Here is a 21,477-nt window from a genome sequence, read left to right as displayed (position 1 = left end):
TTTTTAGTTTAATACGATATAAAATGGTTTGGGGCAGTTTACGCTTTATAAACCGCGAAGCGGTTTATAAAAAAGCGTAAACTGTTCCAAACCATTTTATATCGTATAAAACTAATAAATATTGAATTCATTCCTTATAATTTAATTTATTTGCGATCAATTGTTGATAAAAACGGTCATTTGATCCATAAAATGACATCAAATTGTACAAAATTCAAACGTAACGTCCGGCGGATTGATATGTTTTTGACGTTTGTCATACTATGACGTAGGCAACATTCTTTATACGATATAAAATAAGAATGCGACTACTCGCAGCTATCGACCTACCCTGTACGCGCATGCGCGGAATACGAAACCTTCCGAGGAACACTCGGAATACGTCATCATACTCTATTTCTCCAATATGGCGAAAGTAAGCACGACAGCTCCGCTTCGGCGTGTTGTTTTTGTTTTGGTAAGCTATAAGAAATGTAGTATGTAAAGTATGTGTATATCAACAAATTTATAGTATATCAATAGCTCTCTTTTTTGTATATTTACGTTAAATTATGGACGGAATATGCAAATTTGAAAGATATTATCAAATTACCTATATAATATGTACATAGGCAGTGATAGGTATCAGAAATTCTGTTTTCAAATTTATTTGATTAAATTTGTTTAAAAATAGTATGAATAGGGTTATGCTACATCTTTCTTGTCATACATGCCACATGTTGACCATTTTCACTCAAATTCAATGAATTAGTAGATCAAGAATACATAGACTCCATTTCTAGAGACAATATTTTTTTTTATATAGGCCTATATAATTTGGCCTGTGGCTCAATCAGAATGAATGAATTTAAATATTGTTTGTACCTTTAATTTCCGAAAGATTATGTTTAGTCCGTAAACCTAAGTAATCAAATTTCATATACACTTTACTGTTATTTTTAACCTAACCTATTAGAGGATCTAATTTTTATTTTGCAACTGAATTTAATTTCATTAAATTTGTTTGAAAATAGTATGAATAGATTTATGCCACACATTCCATGTCATTAATGCTTCATGTTGGCTATTTTCACTCAAATTTACTGAATATGTTGTTACAAACTCAATTTTCATACACTTTGGCTGGGGGCGCAGAAACCATCAGAGATAGAGACCTAAATGATTGTATATTATAACACTCTGATGCCCAAAAGTAAAAACTATTCATTATCTATTTGTTTCAAAATTTTCCAACACTTTTTTTCTGAAAGCATTAACATATACTCCATCTGAACAATGGCTCTGATGAGACAAATAACGCACACAATGAATCAAACGATTTCATTCATTTTTCTCATAAACTCTTTTACCAGTATTACTCATAGTAAGGTTTTATCACATGTTTATCTCACAGGGGCCAAGCCCGTTTTAACATTAATTTCAATGTAAGGTTCCATAATTATTTATGGTTACATTGAAATTAATGTTAAAACGGGCTTGGTCCCTGTGGTTTATCTCAATATGCAGTTGGTATCATGCACTCCTGTAATAAAATTTTGATATTACACTGTGTTTATACCCATGCAACGTGACTAAATAAATATAGGTTTAAGTCTTCTCTTACAACTATATTCATTTTTGAACTTTTTTTTCAGTTTGCAATCCAAATCAGTGCTGGAATGATGAATGGGGATGCTCCCAGTGTTGATTCAGTGCAGCCTGTAAGTTACTATGTAATGAGGTGTTATACAATGTATATATGTGTATACTGTAAATGTTGTTATTTACGTTGTGTTTATATACATACATTTTCTATGGTCAAACAATGCGCGTGGGTATCAAATATGCTAAATTTTAGTTTTTTAACCATTATGGCGGGGTTATTTTACATGTACCACATAACAAGAGTGAATTTTCTTCATACGTAAAGAACCATATTTTCAGTATGTAATTTTAACAGTCAATATTTTCCAGTGCCTTTATAATGATAACACAATTTTGTAATGTATGGCTGCTATGGCACAATACAATTAATCAATGAATAATTTAGTAACCGTGCAATTGCTGAAAATTATAATAAAATATAGTTATAAGGAATAATTTTTTGCGACGAAATCTATCAGGAAGCCCTTTGGGTTTTATCTAATTACCTAAGACCTTTTTGATCACCTCATAATACCGAGGAAGGGGGTGTAACCCAATAGATGATTCCTTAATTTAAATACTGGTAATTTAATTACAAGTAATTAATATATAGCTTTAATTTTCAATCATTAATAGAGGTGCATGATGTCACTAAATGTATTGTTGTATTGTTTATTAGTCAACAGCTGTACAGCTCATAGACATATACAATTAATATACACATGTTATAATACATATACTGGTCACTTGAAAAAAGGCAAGTTTATACATGAAGTTTTCTGATTACAAAAGCATTTTTAATATATTTACCTAAATTGCACAAATCCTTTACATTTTGTGTTGACAATAATAGAATTAATTTAAAGACAGAGGGTTTAATATAATAAAACTTCTTAAGGAATTTTTCTCTTAAGTTACAGTAATAGGGACATTTCAATATAAAATGATATTCATCTTCTTTATCTAAAGTACATAGAGAACATAAACGTCTTTGTAATGGAACATTGTTATATCTGCCAGTTTCGATTGTAAGACAATGGGATGATAATCTTAATTTACATATAAGTTTCTTATATTGTAAAGGAATTCTTTTTGTTAGATATGACTGCAATGTACAATGATCAACTAAATATCTATAGATTGTACATTTGGAAGAGACATTTATGTCAGCTAGTAGAGACTGTTTAAAAGTATAAAAAAATATGTTGCTTGGCAATTGTTAAAATGATTTCTGGCTTTTCAAAAAACTGGTTTTCCCATAAGTTCATTCGCCTAATACTTGTTAACATGTTCTTGATCTCTGCAGCCAAGTTTTTACATTTGTTTTTACCTAAAGTTTCATTATACATATTAACATAACATGAATTCAAAATGCAATTTTTTGATGATAAAAGTTTCATCCAGTATCTTAAAATACGTATTTTTCTGATACATTGCAGATGCATTCTGCCCAATTCACAGTAAATAACTGCATCAGATGTGCCCCTTTTAACATTAAGTATGTTTTTACAATAATTAAGATGAATTTTTTCTATATCTGGGGCAGAATGAAAGCCCCAGACTTCACAACCGTAGTAAGCAATGCTTCCTACATAAGTGTCAAAAAGGGACAAAAGCGTAGTAAAATTAAGACTCATATTACAACATTTCTTTTTCAGTGCAAAAAGCGCCTTCATACATTGTAACGACAATTGTTTTTTCGTAACATGAAATTTGCCATTGTAATTCAACAAAAGTCCTAGATAACAAAAACTGTTCACTTCTTCAATTTGTTCACACTTATAAAACCACACATCTTCTGTTTGCAAAATTCACCCATTTCTGAAAACCATTATTTTTGTTTTGTTTACATTAAGCGTTAACGACCATTTCTCTGTATAATTTTCTAAAGTATTCAACATTGACTGTAAGTCAGCAGCAGACTGAGCAAAAATAACCATGTCGTCTGCGTACATCAGTAAAAATAAGGATAGCACTTGTAATTCAATTGGAGTATTTCCATTGCTTAAAAATTCCATTTCGCAATCATTGACATAGAGGGAAAAAAGGAGAGGGGAAATTATTTCCCCTTGTAAAACACCAAGATTATTCACCAAAAAATCTGAAAACTTACCATCAAATAAAACACAAGACTTAATATTATTATAAAGTGAACGTAAAATCTTCAGAGGTTTACCTCTGATTCCATACATTGAAATTTTATTCCACATTTTAACCCTATCCACTGTGTCAAAGGCACGCTTGAAATCTACGAAGCCGCAATACAATCTACATTTTTTCGAGAGATATTTATTCACAATTGTTTGTAATGCAAAAATGGCATCAACAGTACTATGAAATGGTCTAAACCCGAACTGTGCGTCTGTGATAACATCATTTCTCTCGGCCCATGACATAAATCTCTTATTCAAAATTGAAGTAAAAAGTTTTGTCATACAACTAATTAAACTAATTCCTCTATAATTTGCAGGATCAGTTGTCCCACCCTTTTTATATATTGGTACAATGAGAGACTCGCACAGTATATGTGGAAAATGACGTGTTGTAAACATAGCATTAAAAATTGTGTGTACAAAAGGTACCAAAATGATGATACTTTATTTTCTCAAATAGGGATTTAACATCCAACCTGTTCCGGGAAGTAATTTGCTGCATCCTGAATTGGTAAGTACTTGGCTTATTTATATGTAAATAATAAATGCACGTGCATGGTCACTTTCTTGATGTAAAAGCAATTTTTGGACAAGGGTAGGAAAATATGCAATTTTCCACCCAAGACCAATTATAGCTTGTGTAACAAGATAGTTTTCATGCATGTATTTTTTTATATGTATTTCAAAAGATGAAGTCTGAGGGATATATTGGAATTTTCCTGTCTGTCTGTCTGTAGACACAATTTTGTGTACAAAACCATGAAACTACTTTATCAATTATTCTAAAAATGCATAATATGTTAAACACCATCTAAGAAAGTGTACTTGCATAGTACTATGGGGTCTACTTTCTGAGTAATAGAATTTATTTTTACATGTTGGAAAATTTAAGGGAGACTTTGAAAAGGATAACTGAAATCTAATAAATCTGAATGAAAACATACATGTATTAAAGTTTTATCGTCAAAAGAGCTCTGCATTGCTGTTTTCATTGATAGGTGATAAGAGAGGGGGTACTGTTATATACATGTATATGATCATATAGTAAAAATATATTAAATTTTAAAAGACATTCTTCTCTACTCCCAATATATATTTGAGAAAAACCCTCTGCCAAAATTGTGAAAATGGTCCCTGGGTCAGAGATTCGGGTCCTTTGGGTGGGTCAATATGGCAACATAGTGAAAATTATTAACATACTGTTTAACATGCTTTTTATCTCTTAATATTTTAGTTAATTAAATTGGGGAGTTTCACTTTTGCCCCATTTTTATCGAGCCTTACAAGGGTATTGGTCTCAATAGAACAGATCTAGCATTAGATTTGTAATTGCCTTTCCAGATATGAACCAACTGAAGAGCAAAATGTTAATTTTTGTTTGAATGGGTCAAGTTTAAATTAATTACATTACAATGATCATTACACAATACAAATGTATTGTGGTTTATTTATGTACAATGTATATGATTATGATGCATAAATATTTCAAATTTTGACCCTTTTATGGTCAAATTTGTCTTGTGTCTGTAGTTGTCCATTGCATCAAATAACAGTCATGAAATAATTAAGAATTAAATTTTAAGGCCATGATTTTGCTTCAAAACATGAAACTTAGTTAGGGTTCTCAGCCATGATTAAATTCCTATATACCGCTAACACTAGTTGTTTAAAAGAGAGACAGAAAGCAATATTTTTTTATTAGAAATTATGTTTTTATTTCACATTCTTTATTGCTATCATGCTCTCAGAATATCTTTTCTTACGAGCTGTAGTTATTATTATTAGCGTTAGTGTAGATGTATTTGAGGAAACCATTATCAATAATTTCTGACAGCAACCAGGCATTAGCATATTAAATAATTGATGTAGTATGTTTAAGCATTCACCTTTTTTCTCTGTTGTAGAATCATTTATTTGAATTTCTAAAACTTATTAAGGTGGTATGGGACATCTGTCGATATTAATGTGGATTATTAAAGTAGATTATAATTTAAATGCTTTTACCAGTTTATAATTTTCAAATTTTACAATAATAAACCATAAATAGCTTTTTAAAATATTTGGAAAGGTAAAAATTGTAAAGCTTTCAGTAGGATTCGAACTGATGACCTACAAATTCATAGTCAACCCACTGCGCTACGCTGTTAGGTGACACTATATGAAAAGAAACTACTTATATAAGTACACTTAAGGAATGAATTCAATATTTATTTGTTTTATACCATATACGCTTTATAAACCGCGAAGACGTTAGTCTTACTATGACGTAGGCAACTTTCTTTATACAATATAAAATAATTTTTTAGCCAATCAGAAAGTGCGTTAAAACCAGAATTAAATTAAATTAAAATCTCCTAAGGGAGGAAAAAAATAAATGAATGAATGGACATGTCCCATACGACTTTAAAGGGATTTCAGTTAATTGAAATTACTACCTCCGTATAAAGTATTAATAGGTTATTGAGTTTTTTAAATTACTAATTACTTAATACTGGTACTTCCTGAACTAAATTAAAAATTGTCCAAATGCATACCCACAGTATTCATGGTATTCTTGTCAATGTTTTTTCCTTTAATAACTACTGATAAAAAATGTGTTAGAGAATCATGTTAGACTTTGCATTTAATTTATTTCAAACATTATTCAAAACACAGCAAGGTAATAGATACAACTATGTTCTATCTTACCAGAATACCTCCTGCTAATTTGTATGGAAATTATTGGTTAACAGTCTCGAGCCCCATATGGAATTTACTGACCATGCACATATAAACATGCACATATGTAACTAATACATGTAATACATTTATTTGCATATGCACATGTATACATTTGGTGATGGATTAATGTCTAACAAATCAAAGACATGGGATACTCAAAAGGAATTTGTCAAAAATGTCAAATACTACACCAAAGATTCACCACATCAAAAAACCAAAGCTACTCTTATTTAACTTATAAACTTAATTTTTTTATTATGATTTTTGATTTGAATTCATTGAAAAAATAAACAGGAATAATTGAAGTATCAAAAAATATTTGGATATTTACTTTAGACCTAAATGATTTAAATTAAAAAAAACACCAAAAGAATTAAATTAATTAATGTGCATTCTTCGATATTGTGTATCCTATGACTTTAATTACTATTTACTTTGACTAAACATTAATCCCTGGATAGGTAGTGTATTGGCAGTCCATGACATGGGTTCAATTCCCATCACTACCAATAAGATGAATTTGTACTAATTGTAATTATTTAAAAGCATACTAACTTTAGTATCTGTATCCATGATTTACAGACCAAAGACCAGGTTAATGATTTATTTGGTAGCGTTCTCAACAATGAGGCACAATTGCTTGTGGTGGATCAGTTTGAAATGGAAATCATCAGACAAAATGACTATCTCATACAATATGGTTTATATAGACAGCCAATTATTGGGGATGGGAATTGTTTATTTAGGGCTATAAGTAATGCTCTTTATGGAAATCAGGATCACCACCTTGAATTAAGACTCTCAGCAGTTAATGAAATTGAACAAAATTTGGATCATTTTCGTATGTATTTTCCGAATGACAACAATAATTTACCAATGAATGAGTTTGAAATACAAAGAGAACTAAATCAATTAAGACAATTAGGCACTTTTGCAGGTCAAGAAAGTATTTTAGCTCTGTCTCGGCTTTTCAACATAAACATTCTGGTAACTGTTGGTGGTGATGATGAAAATCCAAATGTAGTGACTCTTGAACATAATTTTCGTAATTCCGAATCTCAAATTCATTTAGTATGGACAAGAGGAGGGGGAGGGCATTATGAAACTGTATCTGAAAATCCAATTATATACAAAAGTAGTAAACAAGACTTCCAAAATTCAACTTTCACAAAAAGTAAATTCATTTGGAAAGAAAATAGTTGTACCAGACAATTTGACTTAAACAACATACTAAATTCAAAGACCAGACAAACTGACAGTTACATCAAGGAGCACCATTCCTATGGGAAACGAGAAGAGTCTGATATAAAGCCTGCAAATAAAAAACAATGTGTTCACTGTAAAAAAAAATTTTTTGACAGATCAACTTTGTTAAAACATCAGAAAAATGTTCATGGTAAAGAAAATGGAAATCGTGTATCTTGTATGGTTCCTTCATGCAACTTGAAATTTTTTTACATTGATTCATTAGTTAATCATCTGATTACTGTGCATAATGCTGATATTGACATTCAAAATTTATAATTTGAAAATATTGATGCTTTTCAAAAGTACAAAGAGGAGGAATCATTGAAACAAAATACACGATATGTTATGCATAGATCCATCAAAGCCAATAAAGATGGAAGTCAAAATTTCATTCTTGTTTGCCACAGGGATGGTAAGAAACGGTCAATTCAGACTAGACAGAGTAAGGAAAACAAACGACGTGAAAACAAAAAGGGTTCCTGCAAATTAGACGCTATTTGTTTATCTAGAATGTCTGTTGTTATTCGAAAAGATGGTACTGTAAAAGTTAAATTTATAAAATCTCATTCTTTAGGATTTGAACAAAGTAAATTTCTACCAATACCGGAAAGTATAAAATCTGAGATAAGTACTATGTTGGCTCTTAAAATTCCAATCAACAACATTCTGGATAAAATTCGAGAAAACTTTTGTGTAAGGGACAAAAGAGACGACATGACAAATATAAGACACTACCATCTAATTGACAGGAAAACTATAAACAATATCAAGAAGAAGATAGTTGATCCATCAGTAATTCAGCATAGTGATGATGCCACATCGACATTTTTACGTGTTGAATCATTAAGAAAAGAAAAATTTGACCCTATTTTGATTTATAAATAGCAAGACGTTGCTGACCAAACATCTGGTCTCGACAAAGGGGAATTTATGTTAGGTATTATGACACGGCAACAAATGGAAATGTATGAAAAATTTGCTCCAGTCATTCTGTGTATGGATTCCACCCACAAAACCAACATCTATTCCTTCAAGTTAATAACACTTTTGGTTCCAGATGAGTTTAGAAATGGTTATCCAGTTGCTTTTTGTATTTCAAATAAGGAAGATGAAAATGCAATATCAGTTTTTCTTAATGCTGTTAAGAAAAGATCTCCAAAAACAAATGTGAAAATTATAATGACTGATGATGATAATTCTGGGTGGAATGCAGCACAACATGTTTATGGCACTGACTTGAAACAGTATCTCTGCATTTGGCATGTTCACAGAAACTGGCGAAGACGAATCCAGCAACACATAAAGGACAGTCAACACCAGACAGAAATTTACTTTCTTTTATGTGCTGCTCTACAAGCCAAATCAGAGAATGAATTCAATCAGTATGTCATGGCATTAGTTTCAAAACTACGTGATGTTAGTCCACCTTTTTAAAAATATTTTGAAGATTTCTATCTGTGTAGGAAAGAGAAATGGGCAATGTGTTACAGGACTGGTGAATACTGCAATGTGAATACCAACATGTTTTTAGAAAGTTTTCACAACCAATTAAAAAATATATATTTAGATGGAAAACGAAATCGTAGAATTGATGTTCTCTTGGAAACACTTTTGCACATTGAGAACAATTTGTTTTTTAAGCACTTCACAAAAAAGACATACAATTAACCATCGAATGAAGATGTAAAGGTAACTGACCGACACGAAAATAGTTTAAGTATTGATGATTCGGCTGTTTCCCAGGTAAATGAAAACACATTTATTATAGCTTCAAACAATAATAACCATTCATCATCAGACCTGTCCTGAAACACATTGTTTTATCAAATGCAAAAAAATCCCCTCTGTCAACTTATGTCGTCACCTTTTAACATGCAGTTGTCCGGACTTTGTGCAAGGTAATCTCTGTAAACATACTCACAAGGTTTTTTGTGGTATAAACAAACATACGGAAAGTAAACAGGATCATGTGATTAGTATGGTACGGAATTTTGACAAAGATGTTAAATCAAATAATACAGGTACATGTGGTTCCAACAATGCGCAATCCAAACAGGCCAAAGTTAATGAAATTCAAGAAAAATTAAAAGTAATAGCAGAACAAGTTCAAAATAACAATGCAGTGCAAGACCATAGACTTGATAATATTCTTTTGGCTTTAAACCATATAATTTCAGGTAATGAAGGGTGCAGAAAAATTTCTCAATCATTCGAAAAAAGTTTCACAATCTGAAAAGATTTCTTCAAATGCAAATAATATCAAACAGCCTAGGTTTAGGTCTACTTCAAAAAAACCTGGTAGAAAATGTAAAACAGTTTTACGTAAACCGTCAGAAATTGAACAAAAAAAACTTTTGAATAATTTCCAACAGGACAAGGAAAATATCAGTCCTGTTCCAAACCCACAGCCATCCGTAGCAGATGACTTGAAAGGCAAACACATCCAACATTAACACTCCCAGTACGAACTTCAGAACCATTGATCAATGTTTTTCAGCCTAACAGTTTAACCTCCTCATACAGAGTACCACCGTCATTGTATGGGAGAAGAATAACTATTGTTCACAATGGGAAAAAACAGGAAATTGTGTTTGTGCCTGGTAATAAAAATTCAGACAATGAAGATCCTTGAGTTCAAGTTTATAGATTTCCTTGTGCTCAGACGGACTTATGGTCACCTCCAGACTTTGTTGTTATCTCCTTTGTGGGCGGCAAGGTGTGGAAGGTGGACCAAGACTTGATAGGCATTACCCTTTTGTTCAGACAAAATTGTGGTCACCTCCAGACTTTGTTGTTATCTCCTTTGTGGGCGGCAAGGTGTGGAAGGTGGACCAAGACTTGATAGGCATTACCCTTTTGTTCAGACGGTCATGTGGTCACCTCCAGACTTTGTTGTTATCTCCTTTGTGGGCGGCAAGGTATGGAAGGTGGACCAAGACTTGATAGGCATTACCCTTTTGTTCAGACGGTCATGTGGTCACCTCCAGACTTTGTTGTTATCTCCTTTGTGGGCGGCAAGGTATGGAAGGTGGACCAAGACTTGATAGGCATTACCCTTTTGTTCAGACAAACTTGTGGTCACCTCCAGACTTTGTTGTTATCTCCTTTGTGGGCGGCAAGGTATGGAAGGTGGACCAAGACTTGATAGGCATTACCCTTTTGTTCAGACGGACATGTGGTCAACTCCAGACTTTGCTGTTATCTCCTTTGTGGGCGGCAAGGTATGGAAGGTGGACCAAGACTTCATAGGCATTACCCTTTGTTCAGACGGACTATTTTATCTGATCCACTGAGTAGTGATTTCCATTGTTTGTTATGTTATTACAGTTATAATGTTGGTTTTGTAATTATATTCTCCAAAGTTAGTTTTTATTTGTTATAAGTTTTTACTAACTCTCTGTTTCTGTTTATATTGTTAATTATTTAACAAAGAGCTAGGTAGTTATTAAAATATTGATAACATTTATCACAACATTTTTTATAACAAATTTACAATTAAAGAATCTAGTAACATTGACTAGTGTTAAATTTGAAAAATCAAATAACCTATTAGATATTTCTTAAATTAAATGTTATGGTTACCAGAATCACTTATAGAATTCTGTTATCTAGTTTAATTTTTTTCTTGTTTTTTTTTTTTTTACTTTTACTGGCTGATTATATATTGTTATTTATATTTCAGGTTTTTTCCTTAGAATGATTTCATATATGGGCCGAAACCTTCTGGTGGTACTATGTATTACTGTTAAACTTAATTTATACATTTGGCAAAGGTAAACTTTATTTTTCAAAAATAAATAAATCTACCGGTATTAGGTATCATTCAAAATTATAATTATCAACATTAATATTCCTTTTTAAACACCAGGAAGGTATCAGGAGAATCAAATTGAGTAATTAAGTTGCATTTGCTGATCTCTTTCCTGACTGATGAGGCCCAGGGAGGTGAGCAAATGCAGGATGACAAATACAAGTAACATATGTGTAATCACGGGTATACTGTTTTACTAAATTACTATTAAGGACAGAGAAACATTTCACAAGATCTTCATTTTTTTTCTCTTTATGGTCAAACTTTTTATTATCTACAGGCATATTAATTTTTGAAATCAGATGATGACAAGAAGAAGCTCAATAAGAATATTCAAGATATAAAAATGGAGGTTTGACTATCCAATTACTGAAAAATACAGAGGACCATCAGTTACACAACAATACACCTGTATGTTTGTGTATCCAGTGCCGGGAACATGGACCCTGTCTTTGGAGGCACCATAATTTAGAATTTTGCACTGCATAATTTCTGCAGTTTATGAAAAAAACCCAAATAAAGCCGAAAAGAAGTAAACATAATGAAAAATAAATCTTTAGTTAATGATAAATAAAAATACCTTCGATGAAATTGATATCTGTGTAGCAAAAATGACAAGGTTTTTTTTCCAAAAAAGGGAATATGGGAAATTTAAGGGAGGAAGTGTTTCAAAATAAAGTAAAAACTTTGTATTATTTCACATACAAAAAGATTAAATTAATGTATAACATGTTTAAAATAATACATTTTTAAAAAGAGAACAATCTTTCTATTTCAGAATTCAAAAATTGATGAATGCACATATAATTTTTTGTTGAATGGAACATTAAATGCTTACAGAATGATGCAAAAATTTGTTGTTTCCGGGACACTTTTTATTTTATACTTAATAAACGTATGTGCAATTCACTTAAGAGCTTTTTTAAGAATCAAATATGCATACTAGATCTATTTGAAATGTTATACATGTGTATCTAAAAATAGTCTAAAAACATTCTTAATCAATCATCCCAAAAATATTTCTTGTATTATTAATCATCCTTCAATTCGAAAGTTTTACAAATTTTACTTTTTTTTGTAAATTTTAGAGTAAATCCCTTAAGATTGTTAAAATTTAATGCTATATAAACCAGTTGGGCATTAAATTTTAATAATTAATGGCATCCATTTCTTTTTATGATAAAAATATCCTCTCATGGGATTAGGAAGCTTGAGGTAATGCAGTAAGTATATATGACCTTGTCAGTATGTTTACATTTATTAGTTTGTTATGGTAAAACTAAATATAAATGTTTCAGAACAAAAGAAAAAAAAGGACTATGTGCGGTTTTATGCATTTTTTGCCCCCAAAATCAAAGTTTTAGAAAGAGCTTTAAAAATAAGGTGAAAGATAGTTAAAATCATATTGGAAATAAAGGTGTTAAAGGTTATCACCAAAGTGACGTCATAATGTAGAAATGACGTCATGAAGATTGCATTATTTTGATAAATTGATGTTTTGTAGCGAAATATGGGTGTTTTCCGATGGTTTTTCGACTGGGAAACGTCGAGCGCAGGCTTGCTCAAGTACCATATTTTAGTATGATGTGTATAACAATCTGAAGAAAAATATATGTTAAAATCGCACTTGAGCAGACCTGCGCTCTATACTTCCGAATGCATAATATAGAATAAAAATGAGAATATTTTCATTTGATTGCAAATTTGCGGGAATTTGGCCATTTAGGTGACGTTATAGATACACAGCGAATGAGCAATGATGACTAAAATCATTTTTAAAGTTATAGGTATCCTCTATACAATGATTTGTGAAGATTTTATTTTTATACGATACTTTTTAAAAATTGGTTAAAATCGGGGGCAGATATTCGACGATACTGCACATAGTCCTTTGCAATATGAACTAAAAAGGTAACTAAAGATATTGACAACTTGTACTGTGTCATTTAAGTATATGCCAAATAATGAAATTCCTTTATTTTATATATAACAGTACTGTGTCCATTAAAGAAAGTTTAGTTTTTATTTTACGTTTCAGTACATGTAAATATAAAGTACCGCAATATGTATTTTAATCCCACAAAACATGATTACCGATAACCAGAAATGACCACGAATAAGTGATGCAAGGTTTGAAAATAATAGGATGCATTTTAAACTTCTTGACAAATTGGTAATATGGTAACCTGAAATGATAAAGTTGCATACATGTATTAAGAATAAATTTGTATCAAAATCATATAAAGTTTACATCAGAGATAAACATATTTGTCCAACCATGCCGCCCACATAGGAGATAACAACATGATTCATCAAAAATGTTATTCTTGAGAAAAGTACATGTGATGACAATGAGAATAAGTATTCACTAGAGATGCCGGGAAGTTAACATCAGAAAATAACATATTTGTCCAGCCATGCCGCCCACAAAGGAGATAACAACATGATTGATCAAAAATGTTATCTTTTGGTTAAATCATGAGAAGAAAGGAAGGGTGTGTGGATGACAATAGTGATACACTAACTATACATTACATTTTATTGAAGTGTCTGTAATAGGAAATTAAGTAGTCAGGATGTCTTGATAAATGATTAAAACAAAAATCACAACAACATGTGTTTTAAGTAGATCAGCCTCAGTACTATTTCTTTCCAGCTAAGAATAATGTGCTCTTGACCTGTAACTTTAACAGCATTTTATGAAGTTATTCAGCAATCCGTTTCCCAAGTTTCATTATATTAATTCAAAAACAAGTCTTGTACAGATAAATCTGCTTACATTAACACAAATATGAACAGAATGCTAATATGATACTTTACAATACATGATGTAATTAAGTATGTGCATTATTTATATATTAGGGTAAAGCTCTGAATAAGATATGGTATTTGACAGAAACTAAAATCAATATATTTTATTTAACCCATTAACAATTCAAAACTTCATCTTGAAAACTATATGGTAAATCGCCCCTTGGCAATATTGAATTAAATGTATGTTCTATTTTACAAAATCTACTTTAATATCCTGTACATTGTATACTTTTAGAAATAAGCTGTATGGATTTTTTGTGCGTTATAAATGAAACTGTGAATATAATGAAAGATTGACCATAAAAGGCCTGCAGGTCTCTTATAACCAAAAATGTTGGCCCCTGGAGCTAAGGTATAAATAATCCAAGATTCATCTGACTCTTGAACCCCCAACCCTCCTTATGAGTGAATATTTTTCAAACATCAAACAATAAAAGCCGAGTATTCATTTCTTTTGAAAAAATTGAATATCTTTTGAAAAAATTGAATATGTGTAGTCAGAATAGGACATCAAATTTTACCCCCTTATAATAGCCACTTAATATTTTTGCTTAATTCCAGTCTGATAAAAATATACTGAACTTTCTTTATTATGCTGAAATTGAAGGTATACCTTTAAGGCCCATTTGTGGTGTTCATGCACTCAATGTTTGATAAATATTGAAACCATAGGCCCATAGACCTCTATAGCCATTAGCCACACAAGAGTAACTCAACATTTTAATAACCGCAATCTAACAATTATATGACATATTAACTTACTAAAAAATATTGATGTACCTTATATGATATGCTTTAACATGGTGGTAATCTTATATTCACAGGTTTGAGAGTTATAAAGACTCAGTCAGTTTCTACCTTAGATAGCTATAGAAATAAAAAAAATCACACTGATTTACTTTTGAATCATGGAACATCTTCCTAATAAGATTGATCAGCAGGGAAGGGTTAATGGAGTAAGGTCTTAATGTGGGTATTATTTAAAACAAATAATACATGTACAAGTATGGTATTTAAAACATAGTATACATATCAGAATGAGAACTTGAAAAATGAATCATCAAAAGACAGACAGCAAACGTAAATGTAATCAGAAAGACAGAGATATCAAAAATATCCTCACTGTAAATTGTAAATAAATTTACAATTTTCAGTGGTGACAGTCATGACATCTCCGATTTTAACTGACTTTAAGTCAGCTATCCTTTTGGCAACATTGAGTGCGTGGCCAGGATGGGAAAATTTTCCAGTAGAGGATGCCATGTGCTCCATACCTACACCCCTTACATCCAGATTTGCTGGCACAAAGTGAGGCGCATCTGTTTCCAAAAGGATTTTGCTTGACACAAGGGGTGCAGATTTGACAGCTGACACAGCATTCTTTACTCGACTCTTCTCCCACGTGACAAGGTTTGTAAAACCAACCTTTAAATTGGGGAAATGGTTCATCCACATCCACGTGTCATCTACACTGCAGATGAATCTTGTGATTGCTAGACAAGCATTTCCGAGCAATTTCAAAGGCATCACGCTCAGCATCCCGGCAGTGTATCACTAGAGGCTTACCTGCATCATGGGCTAGGGTGGCCTGCTTGTCAAATACCCCCTTCTGTAAGACCCTCAGCCTTTTGGTGTGCCCATGAAAGTAGTCCAATCCGCACTCCCCAATGGCCACTACTTTAGGTTTCAGTGATGCCAACTCAAGCTGATGAGAATCGAATAAGGGAGCATCTTTTGGATGAACCCCAATGGTAAACCATACCTTGGGATGTGCAAGTTCATCCATTAATCTCCATGCTTTTGGAAAGCAAAAATTGGAGATGGCTCCCTTAAAGTGTGGAACCTGTACAATATTACATCATTATAATTTTACATACAATCACATATCATAGCTTATATGATGATTATTTTTGTATATTTGTAACACATTTGAGGAAATATTAAATATTCTCATGAATGACCAATAGTAATGAATTTTTATAATAAGATTTCAAACATAAAGTGATGAATTTTTAAGATTTTAAACATTATGTTTGGGAAGCAATATTTTTATTTTGGCAAACGTTTTTGTAACATATCAATAGCCATTATATAGAAGTGAAAAAACTTATTTAAGCTACAAAATATATTAACTGTCTACAGACAAAAGGATGGTTATAAAGTTAAGGATACAAAATGTTAAAATAAAGTATGATAAAATAAAATCACTGTCTGCTTTGAAAAATATCACTTGTACCTTATTTTTAATCCCGATTCATTACCTGAGGAATGTCGGAAAAGGACAACTTGGGCTTCCAGGTCATCATCAGGTCCAGATGACAATGACTATCCATATATGGTACAGTCGGAGGTATGTGCGTGAACTTGCAGTCCATCCTAGCACATTCCGCAGTGTTAAGATAGTCATAACACACACCCTTGACCTTCAACTCTTTGTTTACTGGGGATGCCATGCTATGAAATCCAAAAATGAAAATTAAATAGAACTTATTGTAACTCATTTAACATACATGTAGTATGTAACATTAATGCAATCAATAATGTTCAAATGTCTTGCTCATTATATCAAAAAATATCAATCTGTTAACTGTGTGGGTGTGTGTGTGTGTGTGGGGTGGGGGTGGGGGGGGGGGTGTGTAAAATGGAGCAGGAGGGTCTAAGCGGCGACGATGCCCTTGCATGATATATTCTCATTTATCTAAGTAAACATGTATGAACTTTATAATATTGTATGCAGAATAACGCATTTAAAGCATAAGAGTTTGCGAATAATTTGTTTGAAAATTAATATGATTAATAAATTTACTTACGTTTGCTGAAATAAAAGAATTTTGCAGACACGTGTGGAGATTTAGGTTTAAGTAAAGTGAAAGTGTAAGTGCGCATGCGCATAATTTTACAGGAAGATTCCGAGTGATCCTCGGAAGGTTTCGTATTCCGCGCATGCGCGTACAGGGTAGGTCGATAGCTGCGAGTAGTCGCATTCATAAAATAAATTTTTTAACCAATCAGAAAGCGTGTTACAACCAGAATTAAATTATTACGATATGACGTCATAATTATCTTTGACGTCACGATCTGCATTCCTGTAGATAGTTATTATAGGGAATGTATCTTTTAAAACGTTAAAAGTGAATTATATCAAACCAGTATAAAACCGCATGTTTCCTTTACATAGATGCTGCCGTTAATGCTATACGTACAGGATTCATTCATATTAAAAACCAGTATCAAATAATCGGCAGTTTAAAAGCTTTGTTTTAAAGAGACAGTACAGCTGAAAACACATGCGTGAATAACTTAAGATTTACCTATTCGGTCTTCCCATAAAACAGAGTTATCGTTACTTTTAGAGCTATCTACTCCTAGTAGATAGCAGGTATAGATCACTTCCGGTAAATCGAAGTTATCAGTGCTGGAACATACAAAATTTTGACATGAATTTATCGTCTTTAACAACCTTTGAGGATATTTTGAATTTCAAAAAGGAAGAAATCAAAAGTTATCTTAAATCCGACAACTTATAAATCAGTGGCTCAAAACAAGAATTTGCAAGGAGAGCATTTGATCACAATCAATAACAACACAATTAAATTATAAACAATGCGAGTGAAACGCCCACGGAGGCATCGTTTGGGGATTGTTCTTCAATACCGTCTTTTGCAGAACTTACGGATTGATGGTCAAGTAACTTTTCAGAAAAAATAAACCCGCCTGTTACTCAGAAAGATATCGAAAATTATTTTATAAGAAATAGTAACCGAACGTGCGATCGCCAGAAAATGGCTTGCTATCGACAGTACATACAGGAACTTAAGTTTTGCAAGGAAAAATATATTCATAAAACTATTGCAAATAAAATAACAGACGAACACCGTTTTTGTTACATTCGGTCAAAATGCCATGCATCATTGAAAAAAGAAATTTACACACAGTGGGTAGTTGTTTGCAAAGAGTCACCAATGGTTATCCACTCAGCCAGTTGTACATGTCCAGCAGGGTGATTAAATACGGCATTCACGCGGGTAGGTTAAGGTAACTCCGAGTTTAATGACCGTCAAAATTATGATCAATTTAAAAACTGTTTATGTATAAGAATACAGTGCGGAATATTAATACCAAGTGAATATATTCACCAAAATATTATTTTTCTACTTCGGAATCGACTCGATCTTTGAAGCTGCCGTGCCCTGATATCACGTACGTGATAGTTAAAAATAGATCACTTTTGTACCTTAACAAAAAATCAAAAAGTGTAACACTACCCCAAAGTTCATTTGTATGTCTGCTACAATTATTCGATAGGCAATTAGTTCATGTTTATTAGTACTGCTGCTAGAATCCTTTTGTTGATCGCATAACATAAATATATTTATCGGAAACCCTCTCAACTTCTATAATTTCATTGAAAATACTACGTATATTTCATTTAAAACAACGAAGCACAGGATTCTAGCAGCACTTTTCATGTAGTTTAGGTCATATACTGTTGATATTTACCAAAGTCATCTTTTATGATATCCGGGTTAGTGTTACACTTTTGCCTTTTTTGTACACACTGACAGAGGAAAGACTGGAAAAGCCATATAAATGTCGATCTGCTTACCTTATAACACTCGCTGTTTAAACAAAGTATCCATGCCTGTATTATCCCGATTATATCCGAACTGAAACTCATTTAAATCTTAGATATATGCATTAAATACGTCTTATTTCGGCATTGTTTACACTGCATTCCGATGATTTGTCTTCCGACATGGGGCGAGTTCGATCACCAACTAATGGTTAGTATGGTAAGTGCTATTGCGCATGTCCGTGATCGAACTGAGTTTAGTTTCACTTTGGTTTGTAAACATGGCCGAAATTTCTTCGATCCTTAAAGTGAAAATACCTCTTTTGGAGTTTTTACAAGAAGAAGACGATTACTTTTATTTCTTTGCTCGTCATCAAACGGATAGATATTGGTCTTTAAGGAAGAGAGAATGGACCCCAAAAATTACTAGCTATATGGAAACAGTGTTTACCGAATTTGGACTTCCACAAAACATTGATGACTTTCGTGTACACTATCGTGTTAGTAGAAACCTGTTTGAAATTATTCTTCGGGAAATATATGGAAGTTTACTTTTAAATGGATATGGGCCATACAACGCCATAGAACCTCCACAACAACTCCTTGTTTGTCTGTGGTACCTGTCAAATATGTCGTCAATGAGAGAGTTAGCTCATATTTTCAACTTGTCAAAATCAACAGTTCATGCAGTTGTAATGAGAGTGTTGGATGCACTTCAAGAGTTAAAACCAAGGGTAAGTAGTTCACTTAAATTTAAAAAATATTCTTGCTTATCAGTGGCGTCGGAAGCAATTGAAAGTGGGGGGGGGGGGGGGGGGGGGGTGGGGGGGGGGTAGACTTATCAAAATATCAAAAAATAATGACAAGCAAAAAGATATTTAAAAAACGGTCTTTGGTTATGTTGTATAACTTATCCCCCCTAGCCCCCCCCCCCCCCCCCCCCCCCCCCGGGTTCTGACGCCTATGAGCATAAAGGTATGTGTGATAAGTAAATTCGAATTTTATATGATATACTAAAGGATAAACAGCAGCTGCTGTGTGCTACACATTAAATAGATCAGCACAAATGTTTGTTGCATATATTTTAACAAGGCATAATATACATCATAAGTGTTTTACTTATTCTATCAAATAATAATACGTTTATATCACACATGTATTCAATGAATGGGTATAGATTTTCAATTATTGATTTCAAATGTCAAGAACCTGCAATTTATATTGATTGTATACTTTATGTAATTAATGGTTCTATTTAAAGGTGATTTGCTGGCCAAATGCTGAGCGACAAAAAGAAATCTCTCGAGAAGTTGAGAACATATGTGGACTTCGAGGGGTAGTTGGATTCCTTGATGGAACGCACATAAGACTATCATCAGCTCTCAATGGTGAAAGGGATTTTTATAACAGAAAAGGATTTCCGTCCATTCAAGTACAGGTAAGTAGCAAATGTAAAAGTATCTTGCTTGTATAAATGTTTTGATGTCATAACTTTGCGTTAACTTAAACTTGGCAAAAAGTAATTACTTGGGTATTATCATGGTACCATTGTTTTATCCCATTACCACATTTTCATCTTTTGACATCATTTTGATAATCCTATACACATCATGTATTTATATATGGTTGTACAATGTATATCTATCTAACTTATCATTAAATATTTTCGTGATTTTTCAAACAAATTACCTAAAAACATTAATTTAAGGTGTATATGTTAAAATAAACTCCATGCTTATTAAAATGAAGATATTTTTTTTAAAGAGCAGTAAAAAAACATGCTTTCCACACCTTTGCATACATTTTCTTGATAACATGTATATACATGTAATATATTTTGCAGGCAGTAGTAGATCACCAGATGAAATTTACAAATATTTATGCTGGGTGGCCAGGGTGTGTCCATGATGCGCGCGTTTTGAGAAATTCCACCTTATACACAGAGGCTGAGGCAGGAAACCTTGTTCTCGTTGATCACTATATTCTCGCTGACAGTGCATATCCTCTCAGGAACTGGTTAATAACCCCGTTTAAAAACTTGGGAAATCTTACCCCACAGCAAGTCCGTTTCAACAAAAGACTGTCAAGTGCACGACAAGCTGTCGAACGTGCTTTTGGCCATTTAAAAGGACGGTTTCGTCGACTGCAGGACATTCCGTTACACAGCTCCACAGAAATTTGCCAAATGATTTTGGCTGCCTGCATATTACACAACATGTGCATCTTTAATGATGATGAAGTTGAAGATTACATCATGGAAGAACAATTACAAGATCCAAATGACTGCCAGTGTGATAACATTTACCAAAATGGACACAATGGCATTGTGAGGAGATTGCAGCTTGTCAATAGCTTAAACTGATAACTTAAATGGCTGAATAATTGTATTGAATTTTTTTTTCATTTGCAATTTGCAAGTGATCATTTTGTATGGTATGTTGTAGAACAATATAAAACAAATTGAAATTTTAATATAATTTGTGTCAAATGCAATAAAAGTTACGACCATCAACAAGAAAAAAATCTTGACTACT

At 32.4% G+C, this 21,477-nt stretch overlaps 3 protein-coding genes across 5 annotated transcripts; 2 read left to right on the top strand and 1 right to left on the bottom strand.

Moving 5' to 3' along the window:
* The first annotated feature begins 306 nt into the window (after positions 1–306).
* Positions 307–12,864, top strand: LOC128183477 (uncharacterized). Of its 3 annotated transcripts, none has more exons than XR_008243609.1 (4): positions 307–457; positions 1,635–1,700; positions 4,237–4,287; positions 11,859–12,864. XR_008243609.1 is itself a non-coding variant. In XM_052852462.1 (4 exons), exons 1-4 carry the CDS (start codon positions 407–409, stop codon positions 8,019–8,021), a joined length of 1,110 nt encoding a protein of 369 aa, XP_052708422.1. In that variant the 5' UTR covers positions 307–406; the 3' UTR covers positions 8,022–8,086. The 3 variants fall into 3 exon arrangements, 1 of the variants encoding a protein (XP_052708422.1); XR_008243608.1 differs by having other exon boundaries at positions 11,837–12,864; XM_052852462.1 differs by lacking the exon at positions 11,859–12,864 and adding an exon at positions 7,080–8,086.
* Positions 12,865–13,452: 588 nt separating this feature from the next.
* Positions 13,453–16,949, bottom strand: LOC128183478 (putative deoxyribonuclease TATDN2). Its single transcript, XM_052852463.1, is given in 3 exon segments — positions 13,453–15,838; positions 15,840–16,213; positions 16,632–16,949. Coding segments are annotated over 3 exon segments (963 nt in total). The 5' UTR covers positions 16,872–16,949; the 3' UTR covers positions 13,453–15,489.
* Positions 16,950–19,132: 2,183 nt separating this feature from the next.
* Positions 19,133–21,466, top strand: LOC128183476 (putative nuclease HARBI1). The gene is made up of 3 exons (XM_052852461.1): positions 19,133–19,677; positions 20,205–20,381; positions 20,787–21,466. Exons 1-3 carry the CDS (start codon positions 19,180–19,182, stop codon positions 21,303–21,305), a joined length of 1,194 nt encoding a protein of 397 aa, XP_052708421.1. The 5' UTR covers positions 19,133–19,179; the 3' UTR covers positions 21,306–21,466.
* Positions 21,467–21,477: the final 11 nt, after the last annotated feature.

Source organism: Crassostrea angulata, chromosome 5, assembly GCF_025612915.1.
Source record: "Crassostrea angulata isolate pt1a10 chromosome 5, ASM2561291v2, whole genome shotgun sequence".
In the NCBI taxonomy this organism is placed as follows: domain Eukaryota; kingdom Metazoa; phylum Mollusca; class Bivalvia; order Ostreida; family Ostreidae; genus Magallana; species Magallana angulata.
Note: the sequence above shows the minus strand (reverse complement) of the source record. Positions and strands in the feature narration are given on the sequence as shown.